The 12,764-nt window shown below is 37.3% G+C and overlaps 2 protein-coding genes across 11 annotated transcripts in view; one reads left to right on the top strand and one right to left on the bottom strand.

The window, feature by feature from the left end:
- Nucleotides 1-12,764, top strand: part of LOC134208787 (diuretic hormone receptor-like) — a 192,790-nt gene that overhangs the window by 35,201 nt on the left and 144,825 nt on the right. The window lies entirely within an intron of this gene.
- LOC134214480 (cuticle protein CP14.6-like) lies at nt 2,513-9,104 on the bottom strand. Its single transcript, XM_062693841.1, has 2 exons — nt 8,966-9,104; nt 2,513-3,155 (listed from the first exon to the last, which is right to left on the bottom strand). Exons 1-2 carry the CDS (start codon nt 8,972-8,974, stop codon nt 2,745-2,747), a joined length of 420 nt encoding a protein of 139 aa, XP_062549825.1. The 5' UTR covers nt 8,975-9,104; the 3' UTR covers nt 2,513-2,744.

Here is a 12,764-nt window from a genome sequence, read left to right as displayed (position 1 = left end):
TCTTTCTTTCTTTTTTCGTCCTTCTTGATTCTCCTTTCATATTTTTTCTTTCTTCTTCCTTCTTCTTTCTTCATTCTTCCACTTTCCCAATTTCTTCTTTCCTCTTCTTTATTCCTTCTTCCTTCTTACGTCTTCGTCTCCCTTCTTTTTTATTTCTTCTTCTTTATTTCTTCTTCCTCCACCCTTCTCCTTCTTCTTCCTTTTTCTTTCTTTTTCATCCTGGTTCATTTTCTCCTTCCATTTTCCCTCTTTCTTTCTACTTTTTTCTTCTCCCCCATTTCTTCTTTCTTTTTTTTCTGTCTATTTTCTTTTTTAATCTGTAACATATTTGATATTATTTGTTTAATCTTAATCAAGAGGAATTTAGTTTAGTTAGTATTATATCAGGGATAGTTAGATAAACGGTAAGTTTGAATGGGGTGGTCGACTTGACAAAACGCAGTGCCGTTCGAACACTTATCTTCGATAAGTGGAGGAACGTGTGTTGGAAGCTAAAAGGTGAAAAATAGGCTCGCAAAAAAATGTTCGAGAAGAGAAGGCAGTTTGTGACTGACTGTGTTAGAGGCGAGTTCGTTGTTGAATTTTTTTATGGTGGAATCGCGTGTGAAAACTTCTGTGGCTGCAATCGCTAACTGCCATTTCCAGAGTGATTTTTTTGCCGTACTCGTGGCCACATTTGCGGCCCGAAACTACCGGTCGAGCAACACCTGCCGCTGGTAATCGTCAGCTAATCGAACTCCGTCAGCATTTGTAGGTCACCGCCGTCAGCCGCTCTCTCCAGCAACATTCGACAGCCACCCTCGTTCACATCAACACTGGCCGATCGTTATCGTCAGCCGCTCCCACTAGCGGCACGTGTCAGCCACACCCGGTGCTAAAAGATGCCTTCTGCGCCTAGCCCTGCTAAGCTGCCGTGGCTAGACCTGTGGCTTAGGGCTTAGGATGGTGCACTTCCGGCACTGAACAGTTCCGGGGACAAATAACTGAGTCTTATACTTCTTACTTCTTCCTTGTTCCTCCTTCTTGATTCCTTCTCCCTTTCCCTTCCTTCATTTTCCTTTCTTCCTTCTTCAATATGTTTCCTATCTTTTCTATTTTTCTTTTTCTGATTTTCTCTTCTATTTTTTCTTCTTTCTTTCTTTTTCAATATTCTTTCTTCTTTCTTCTTTTTTCTTACTTCAACTTTTTTCGTTTTTCATCCCTCCGCATTCTTCTTTGTTCTTTCTTTCATTTTCTTTTTTACATTTCCTTCTTTCTTCCTTCTTCCTTCCGCCACTTTCTTCCTCTTCCTTTCTTCTACCCTTTTTCTTCTTGCTTCTTCTCTATTATTTCTTCCTTCATTCTTTACCTTTCTTTATTTTCTTTCTTTATTCTTACTTCTGGTTTCTTCTTCTTTCCACTTTCTTCCTTCTCTTTCTTCTTTCTTTTTACCACTTTCGTATTTCTCTTTCTTCTTCCTTTTTCCTTTTTTTTCTTTTTGTTATTTCCTCTTTCTTCTTTCAGGTCTACTTACATTTTTCTTCTTTCATTTTTCTTATTCCTTTTTCATAAATCCTGTTTTGTTATTCCTTTATCCATCTCTCTTCTTTCTTCTTTCTTCTCTCTTTTTCCTTCTTTTGTTTATCATTTCTCATTTAGTTTCATTTATTTTCTTTTTCTTTTTTTCTATTTATCTTTTGCTTTTTTACTTCATTTTTCTTTCTCCCTTTTCTCTTTTTCCGTTATACGTTATCTTCTTTTCTTTCTCATTTTCTTTTTTATATTTTTCCTTTTTTTTGTTTTTCTCCGTCTTTTTCCTTAAGAAGTTTGTCTTTCGTAAGTTGGTTCAGGAAATTACTGAAGTATTCAGCTCATATTTTCTCCAGGAAGTACTCTTGAAATTTCTCCATGAATTTATACCGATTTGAGTCCAGTACAAAACATTGAAGATGACCTTATTTTTGAGATTGAAATATTTATCTGTAATGCTAGAATCACGCGGGGGAACCAAATGAGATAGTACTAACTCTTTTTATGGCAAGGGGCATCTAGGATTACTTATTGGGATTCATATAAAAGCTTTACCTACGATTCCTTCAATAGTTATTCCTGCGATTTTTCCAGGATTTCTATCTAGGATACCTTTACGTGTATCCCCCTGGGGTTCCCCGGAAGATCTTTTTGCGATTACTCCATACATGATTAGATACGATGTTCAACATTTTCCAAAGCCATCACTACATATAAATGCAACATGACTTATGGATTTTACACTTTTTCAGTACAATTTTACGCAGAAACTTGCCTTACATTTACGAAGAAACAATTAATTTGTTAAATGCCTATTGCAGGATTTCAAGAAAATCTTGGGTTCTCTTTGTCCGTTGTGTATAACCACTCAGAAGCTTCGAAGCGAGCTGCAATATTGATACTACATACGGAGGTAATGGGCACTTCTCTACCGGTTTTTCACACGACCTGGATTTTTAAAATTTTTCTTGGTATTATAAATCGAATGTACACAATCTTTAAAATAATTATATTTATTTACTCATCTTATTGTATTGAAAGGTTTGGTTATTAGATTCCTTGGCTTTTATGGCGCTAGTTTTTTTTTATATTACACACGTTTGTGTATCTCTTCTTTAGGCTAAACAGATCAGAATAATGAAACTAAAAAACTATGCCGCATAATGGCAGATGATCTGAAAGGCTATCACAATTTGAAACATTTACTTCACATTTCCGTCAACCGGATCTGTTCGCTAATGGCCCTTGTAGCTTTGCGGTTCTTCATGGTGAGCCTCCGGGTGACTGCCCACCTTGGCGTAAGCCTCAACCAGCTCCTTCGGTAGTGGCGGTGGTGTTGGAATATGCGACCCTTGAACCTGGAACCCGTTCTCGTCGGCAATGTAGCTCACGGAAACGGGAACGCCGTTGGGATCAACGTACGAGTACGATCCTTGGGCCACGTTCATCTCGTGATCCTTGTTGCCGTAGTTTTTGACCAGACCCTCCTCCTGGACGACGATTCCGTTGCCCGATTCGTATGCGTATCTGAATTTTCCGTCGTTGCTCTGAGCGAACTCGCTGTGTACGATCGGAATGTGCTTGTGCTCCACATAATGGTCACCGACGGCAGCGGCCACAGCCACCAGAGCGAAAAGTGCGATGAACTGCCGCGATGGGAAACAAAGAGAAAGAAACAAAAGTTGAGTGATTTTGACCTACTAATTATAACACATGTGGCGCAGCCTAAGAAGGTACAAAGATGCTTAGATAATTATGGAGTTATTGATATGAGAAAATGCTTTTCGTTGATCTTGTTGATTTAATCGCTTTAGATCCCCACTGGGCCATTACCATCCTTTTTTTTTTTTTTTTTTTTTTTTTTTTTAACTAATTTTATTTGCTAATTTTCTAATACATGCATTTATCTCTTTGACTAGGTGTTCCGTGTTTTCTTAACACTATCATCCTTATTTGCTATGTTACGCTTTTAGATATTATTAATACATTTCAATTGCCTCTGGCAGTTACGATATTTCCTCTGGTTGAATTAAACCATGTAGGAATTACAATGTTTTCTACTTAAACTAAACTTAACCTAATTTATACTAAGGGTACAAGGAGCTAATCGTTGCAATATAAGATTGCAACGATTTTTATCTAAAATTGAAATTATTTTGTTGGACATTTGTTGCAATGTCTCAATATTAGAAATTCTATGAAGTTCATTGGTACTATACCACGGAGGTAACTTCAGAATCATTTTCAAAATTTTATTTTGAATCCTCTGAAGTGCCTTCTTTCTGGTATTGCAGCAACTAGTCCATATTGGCACAGCATACAACATGGCTGGTCTAAAAATTTGTTTGTAAATCAAAAGTTTGTTCTTAAGACAAAGTTTTGATTTTCTGTTTATAAGTGGATATAGACACTTAATATATTTGTTACATTTGGCTTGAAGGCCTTCAATGTGATTTTTAAAAGTTAATTTTTGATCTAGCAGAAGTCCTAAATATTTAGCTTCGCTAGACCAATTAATTGAAGCCCCATTCATAGTGACAATATGTCTGCTAGAAGGTTTCAAATAAGAAGCTCTCGGCTCATGTGGGAAAATTATAAGCTGATTTTTGGAGCCATTGGGGGAAATTTTCCATTTTTGCAAGTAAGTGGAGAAAATATCCAAACATTTTTGCAATCTACTACAAATGACACGAAGGCTTCGCCCTTTGGCTGAGAGACCCGTGTCATCTGCAAACAAAGATTTTTGACACCCTGGTGGTAAATCAGGTAAGTCAGAAGTAAAAATGTTATACAATATTGGCCCCAGTATGCTGCCTTGGGGAACACCAGCTCTAACAGGTAATCCATCAGATTTAGAATTCTGATAGTTTACCTGCAGTGAGCGATCTGATAAATAATTTTGGATCAGTTTAATAATGTACAGAGTAAAATTAAAATTCATCAATTTTACAATCAAACCTTCATGCCAAACACTATCAAATGCTTTCTCTATATCAAGAAGAGCAACTCCAGTCGAATATCCTTCAGATTTGTTGAGCCGAATTAAGTTCGTAACTCTTAATAACTGATGAGTGGTTGAATGCCCATGGCGAAAACCAAATTGCTCATCAGCAAAAAATAGAATTGTCATTAATATGAACCATCATTCTATTTAAAATAATCTTTTCAAACAGTTTGCTTATTGAAGAAAGCAAACTGATTGGGCGATAACTAGAAGCCTCAGCTGGATTTTTGTCCGGCTTCAAAATTGGAACAACTTTGGCGTTTTTCCATTTATCTGGGAAGTATGCCAATTGAAAACATTTGTTAAATAAATTAACCAAAAAGGATAAAGAACTCTCAGGAAGTTTTTGATAAGTATGTAGAAAATACCATCATCACCGGGGCTTTCATATTTTTAAATTTTCTCACTTCATCCAAATTAGTTCCCAACGAAGGGTCAAAAACATTATCGTGGTTGAGAATGTCTTCGAAGCTTCGTGTAACCTGATCCTCAATTGGACTATTGAGACCTAGACTAAAATTATGGGCACTCTCGAACTGCCGAGCAAGTTTTTGAGCCTTTTCGCCATTTCTTAATAAAATTTTATTTCCCTCTTTAAGCGCTGGAATTGGCTTTTGAGGTTTCTTAAGAATTTTCGTTAATTTCCAAAAGGGTTTCGAACTGGGATCCAACTTCGAGACATTATTCTCAAAGTTGGTATTTCTCAGAATAGCGAAACGTTTTTTAATTTCATTTTGCAAATCTCGCCAAATAACTTTCAACGCGGGATCGCGAGTTCTTTGGTATTGCCTTCGCCTCACATTTTTAAGACGGATCAGTAGCTGAAGATCGTCGTCAATAATAATGGAGTTGAATTTAATTTCACATTTAGGAATTGCAATGCCTCTGGCTTCGACAATTAAATTTGTCAAAGATACGAGAGCATTATCAATATAACTTTTGGTATCGAGAGGAATATCAACATCAAAATTCCTATTGATATACGTTTTATATAAATCCCAATCAGCTCTATGATAATTAAAAGTAGAGCTGATTGGATTATAAATGGCTTCTTGTGAGATTTCAAATGTCACAGGAAGGTGATCAGAGTCAAAGTCAGCATGAGTTACCAATTGGCCACACAGCTGACTTGAATCCGTTAAAACTAAATCAATTGTAGAAGGATTTCGACTGGAAGAAAAACAAGTTGGTCCATTGGGATATTGAATAGTATAATATCCCGCAGAACAATCTTCAAATAAAATTTTACCATTGGAATTGCTTTTGAGCATTATTCCATGAACGGTGTTTGGCATTGAAGTCACCAATTACGAAGAATTTAGATTTGTTGCGAGTCAGAATTTGAAGATCAGCTTTCAACAAATTCTTTTGCTGCCCATTGCATTGAAATGGCAAGTAAGCTGCAATGAAGGAAAATTTTCCAAAATTTGTTTCAACAGAAACTCCCAAGGTTTCAAAAACTTTGGTTTTGAATGAAGAAAATAATTTATGTTTGATACGTCTATTGATGACAATGGCGACCCCACCACAGGCGCTGTCAAGACGATCATTTCTGTAGATAAAATAATTTGGATCTCTTTTAATGGAGAGTCCTGGTTTTAAATAGGTTTCTGTTATAATGGCAATATGCACATTATGAACTGTTAGGAAGTTGAATAATTCATCTTCCTTACCCTTTAGAGAGCGGGCATTCCAATTTAGAACTTTCACACAATTATTTGGATCCATTGAAACGGAGTCCGATAACAATTTTTTGTGTGTACTTTATACCAACCTGAACAGCTTCTGGAATGGTATTTGCTTTGAACATTGCATCAATCATGTGATGCAATTGTTCAGTTAAAAATCAAAATCAGGAAGCAGTCATGCTACCTGAATCAACAACATGACCGTTATTTCCCGTTGGGACATGGGTATAAACCTCATTTTGAGAAGAGAAATTTTGTCTACCAGCAGCGAAGTTTGCATACGTAGGTACATTCGAAAAATTGGAATTTACTGAAGTGCTTGCTACCCGTTGACGAGCGGCAAAATTTGTTTGTGAATTGTGGTGGGTATGAATTGCTCGACCGGTAACTGGTTTTCGAAATTTGAGCGTTTGAAAATTTCTACCCGTCGAATCTGGGATCCGATTGGAATTTCCGTCATCAATTTTGCACGGGAATTCAAAACTTTTTGCGTGAAGGGCATTCCCAGAAATTGGATTTATGATTACCCCACAATTTGCACACTTAAATTTATTGGAATCTTCTCTCACAGGACAAGCGTCCTTGGCGTGAGAGGTTCCACCACAAATCATGCATTTAGCATCCATGTGGCAATGTTTGGTTCCGTGACCCCACTTTTGGCACTTACGGCACTGAGTGGGATTTTGGAAATTTCCCCAGGCTCTGCGGAAATGTTCCCATGTAACACGGACATGGGACATAATACAGGCCTTTTCCAAACTTTTCATATTATTTAGTTCACTTTTGTTAAAATGAACTAAATAAAATTCTTGAGAAATGCCCTTTGGGAAGTACCAGAGTGGGATTTCTTTTTCATCTTAATTACTTGGACTGGTGAAAATCCAAGTAATTCAGAAATTTCAATTTTAATCTCATCCAGTGATTTGTCATCACTGGGCAGACCTTTCAAGACGACTTTGAACAATCGCTCAGTTTTGTCGTCGTATGTGAAGAATTTATGGCGCTTCTCAGTTAAATACTGGAGAAGACGTTTGCGATCGTCAAAGGATCCCGGCAAAACGCGGCAGTCACCCTTCCTAGCTATCTGAAATGAAACCTTGATCCCCCGAAGGTTACTCAAGATTTCATTCCGAAAGCCAGAAAACTCGGCAACAGATACCACAATTGGCGGAATCCGTTGTTTCTTCGCATGAATCGAATCACCTGGGCTAGAGGTAGATTCGATTTCCTCAAATTCGTTATTAATCAAATCGAACTGATTGCTCAGTTCGATGGGAGAAGAAATAATGTCAACGTTAGATTTAGAAGGAATATCTGAAGTCTCCAGCTTCCTTCTATTTTTACCGCGCTTGGGCAGGACGGTCTTGAAACCTTGTTTCTTTGAAGGAAGTGGAGAATTCAGAGACTCCCCTTCCTCTTGTTTTATTAATACTCATTGCTGAGCGTGGAGACGTGACCTTCTTAGAGGTTTTTTCCCAGAACGGTGTCCCTGCAGGATTACCACCGCTTGTCGGAATTTTACTTCCGCAAACGGGTCCAACGTAAAACGAAGGCACGGGTCCTTGCAAAGATCGTAACGGGATCAGTGGGTAGAAATAGCGCTAAGAAGCACCGTTGAAATTAAAATAGCTTCGGGTAGTATTAAAAACTTCCTTCCGCAAAGAGAAAGAACCGCACAGCACGAAAGCACGATGCGGTCTGGCCATTGCCATCCTGTAGCTTAGTGTTCATTACGTACTTCTACTGTTATGAATTGCGAGATTTATTAGTCAAGTTACCATTTTTTGCATTCGTTTATCATGAGGATAACACGGTAATACTTTTGTGACCAGGCAGGTCGAGAAGATTCCCTGCCCGATAAAAATCCTACCGGCAATAAAGTTTCGATAACCTCGGGATGTTTCAAATAAATGCAGTCATTTTTATGAAAGGGGAAAGAGTATAGTATTCATTGGTTTCCGAACCTACGCCACATTTCTTTCGCTGATGGAAATATTTGTTTTCTTCACTTTGTGCCTCGCTTTTTACTCAATCCGAACTGAATCAAGTACGAGACGCTGAAGCCAAACCTTCCATTGAAATCGAAACCATCAAATTTGACAAGCTGCAAAAGCAAGTTGTAAAATCAAATGGAGTAGGATAAAGGATCATTTGGGCAGCATTTACCATAAACAAGGTTTATTATTCTGGCGTATAATAATTAAATTATTTGGTTTTCGGTAAACTATTAGTATCTGTAGATTTCGAGTGATGTACAAAAATCGAACAATTTGGAATGCGGTCGAGTTATTAACGTTGCAGATGAGAATAGGGAGTGCTGCCCAAATGGTCTTCCCCAGACTGTTTTCTCATTAATGAGATGTTTTTGCACTTCTATGAGCATCCACAAATCTAGTTTCTTTTTTGTAAATCTTTATGATCTTTCAAATGTTGTGGGCTCTATTTCATGTTCTACCGTTTATCTTTTATTTATAACATAATTTCAATTTGAATGATTTACCGGTGTTCAATTGAAAATTGAATAAATTGACAATTATAGATTACCATTGGTCTACGGTAATTGTAGATACGAACTCATTGTATTTTTCCCTTTTCTAAATAACGAATCCATATTGCTTCATATCATTTTTAATTGAGTTTACTGGAACACAAACTTTAACTTTTCACTTTGTTTCATTTCAACCTGCTTGTTCGCTTGACATTCTTTCTATGAGCACGTCGATGAAATTAAAAAGTTATCACGCAACAGTTCACGCAAACTCACCAACTTCATTTCAAAGTGGTTTTTATTCTAGATTTGGAAAACTGCAATCACACGTTACTAATTTGCAGTATGGATACACACTGATACCTTTAGATTGTCCAACCGTGTCTATATATACGGGCTGGCAATTGAATTGACCACCGAACGACGATGCTTGGTCTCAATGGCCAAAACAACCAAAAGAAGACCCCCTACTCTCTTTCTCTCTGGGTTTCTTCGGTATTTTGGTACTGTATTTGCAACGATCTGGATCATGATGCCGGTAATTTTCGGACCGACGGATTGCAGCAGCAATTACGATAAATGATCGTTTATCAAATGATCGAATAGCAATATGTGTGGCTTCAATAAAATGTGAAGGTTCCTCAATATCAGAGCGACTTTTTTGCAACGATGACGATAGACTAGGTCTATCATCGTAATGCCGTGATTCTATCGACCCTTCTTCACTAAAGCGAACAGATGTTACAAGTAGGGCGTGGAATGAAGGTTAACGTATGGCGAAAAATCGAGACGCCCACGATACGAAACATGTAAGGAAAGTTCTACTTTTCTGCAGTTTGACAATAGGGTTCAATGCCAAAGGTTTCTCTGACTAATAAATTTGGTTCGCTTTTTTATGATTTTTTAAATGTCGAGAACATGATCGAAGACGTGACCCACCATCATATATATAATAGCCCTGTTTGTCTGTCCGGTGACTAGCCAACCAGATGCAGCACGCGGGGAAATTCTCACAAAAAATAAAATATTTGACACTTCAATTCTTCAATTCAATTCAATTCAGATGCTAAAAACAAAACCAGTGACAATCTTAGACAACCAGACACAGCATTTGATGAAAAAAATCACAGACAACAGACGTTGATAATTTTGATTTTTTTTAATGCATGAATTAATGAACCGTTTATATTGCAAAAAACACTTGCCATGGGCGCTACCGCGTTCACAAATAAACTAGTATTGAATATTTTACCTGAAATTTAATTATATACGAAAAAAATGCTGTAAAGAAACTGATTTCCCCCAAATTCTTTAATTACTGACGGACACAAGCTCTTCTGAATGAATAAGTGGATAAATATACAAAGGAATTCCTGGACAAATTCCAGAAATAATTCCAGTAGGTAATTCCTGAAGATTTTGTTAGGCTTCCAAAAGAATTCCTTGCGAAATCTTGTTTTTGTTTTTGGAAATTTCATTAGAAATTCCTTTAAGGGGCAATTCAAATATGACGTCCACTATTTTTTGAGCTTTCTAGACTCCCTCCCACTGTCACGCATTTTTTATACGTAGTGTATCTTAGACCTCCTCCCTCCCTAAAACCTGTGACATCATTGTTGATCGACCGCCAAGAATTCCGTCGCAAAGAGACGAGTCGGTCTCGGGCTTGAATGCTCTCTGATAAAAAATAAACAAAAATTTCGGAAATTCCTTCAGATATCCTTTAGAAATTCCTTAGAATTTTTTTTCGAAATACAAAATACTTGACTGGTTCAAAATACTTGATACTTGATGGGCTACAACTCCTCGAAGAACCTACGCCGAATGGAATATCCCCTCTACTGGACTCGATCCTAGGCGAATCGCTTCCAATAGCCTTGAACGTTTAGCGCCCTCAGGTCTGCGAAAAGCCATTGTGTACGCTGCCTTCCACGAAGCCTACGGCCTCCTCCGGGTTCTGTGCTAAATATTATCTCCCCTTGATATTCTTTCCGGCATAATACGGCATACGAATAATGTGTCTAGCCGCCCGAAGTCTGCCGTGTTGTATTAGCTTAACAATATATATAACTCATTGTTCATGCGACGCTGCCAGATGCCGTTCTCCTGTTTACCACCGAGTATAGTCCAGAGCACCATACGCTCAAATACTCCGATCTGCCTTTCTGCCACGTGCATTCACTTTCTGATTAATTTACTCACCCGCGCAAAGCAGAATCAAATTTCGGTGACCGGCCGATCGTTTTGCTTTCCGCACTAAATTGTGAAGTGAAAAATGAAAAGTGAGTAGTGAGAAATTATTAATGAGAAATGCGATGTTAGAAATGGTAAATAAGAAGCTAAAAACATGTTACTTTTCCTTTTTTTTTCTCCTTCTTCAGCCTTCCTTATTCCATCTTCATACTTTATTCTTCATTATTTTTTTCCAATTTCTTCCTTTTTCCTTCTTCCTTTTTGCCTTTCTCGTACAACAAAATTGTACTGAAAGGCTATATGATTGCTCCAAAAAAGAACTTTTGAGTCCGGAGACCCATAGTGTTATATACCGATCGACTCAGCTCGACGAACTGAGGTGATGTCTGTATGTGTGTGTAAGACGTAGGTGGGTATGTGTACAAATTATGCATACACACTTTTTGGAACTTAGCATTGGCTGATTTACTCAACAAGTTGCATTCGACGGGGAATTCGGTCTCATTGTATGCTTTCGAAAATTTGCCCGATCGGACATTGCATTTCAAAATTATTGAAAAATCATTGTTGTTTTCAAAAATTTAGAACGATTTTTTTTCAAAAATGGTGGTAATACACTGCCGTTCTACGCACAATTGTCCCATGTTACCTTTAATGAAAAATCTATACTCGAGTTAATTTGTCCCACCAATTAAAGAATCGATTCGATCTTGAAATTTAACAAATATTTTTGGGATGTTATGAGCGTAGGCAACACTTTTCCAGGACATAAAACGAATCCATACTTATTTAAATGGTTTTCGGCTCTATTATCATCAGACAACAACTTCATTTTTTCAGTGGGACAAATTGACTCGAGTTTGAGATTTTTCATCAAGGGTAACATGGGACAATTATGCGTAGAAGGGCAGTACAATCAATGCATAAACATACAAAATGATCGAAAAAGTGTGATCTTTTCCCCTAAAGAACATTTTTGAGATTTTCCTAATGTGATTTTTTCGATACATTTTATAATGTACGAGAAAGGCATCATCACTGCTAGGTTGATTAGTCTGTTTTTTCTCTTCTCTATCTTTCTTTCTTTTTCCTTAATTCATTTTCTATTTTCCGTCTTCCGCCTTCCATCTTTATTTTGGCTTTTTCTTTCTTCTTCTTTATTCTTTCTTCCTTCTCCCTTGTTTCTTCTTTTTTTCTTCCTGCTTCCTTCTCGCTTCTTTCTTCTTCTTTTTTTTCTTACCATCTTTCTCTTTCGTTTTTCCTTTTCTTTTATTTTTGTCTTTCTCGTACAATAAAGTTGTACCGAAAGACTATCATTTCACTCCAAAACGAGCTTTTTATAGAAGGTTCAGAAACCCATGGTGACCCCAGCTCGACGAACTGGGCAAATGTTTGTCTGTTCGTGTGTGTGTGTGTATGTATGTGTGTATGTGATTGCACAATTTCCATAAAAACATTAGATAATTTTTCATAACCGATTCTCTCGCGACAAGTTGCATTCGACAGAAGAAAAGGGTAGTTGATCACTATTGAATTTCATAACGATTATGCATGTTGACACACATTACATGTAAGAAATTTTCACTGACCCTAAACCACTTCCACAGTTATCATCTGAGAGAGCTCTGAGCCAGGATGCCATTTACAGGAATTTGAACATTTTGAACGAATATTTATTTATCTCCTATATAATAAAAATGAAATGGTCTGTGTTCATATCCGCATAACTCGAAAAAGGCTAGATGGATTTTCTTCATTCCTTCAGAAAATATGTTAGTTATTGTTTTCGACAGGTTTATATGATATTTTTGGATGCGAAAATAACGAGTAAGGCTGAGTAAATCGTGAAAAACTTAAGAATCGCATGGAAGTTTCGCATGGG

This window comes from Armigeres subalbatus, chromosome 2 (genome assembly GCF_024139115.2).
Source record: "Armigeres subalbatus isolate Guangzhou_Male chromosome 2, GZ_Asu_2, whole genome shotgun sequence".
Classification (NCBI taxonomy): Eukaryota; Metazoa; Arthropoda; class Insecta; order Diptera; family Culicidae; genus Armigeres; species Armigeres subalbatus.
Note: the sequence above shows the minus strand (reverse complement) of the source record. Positions and strands in the feature narration are given on the sequence as shown.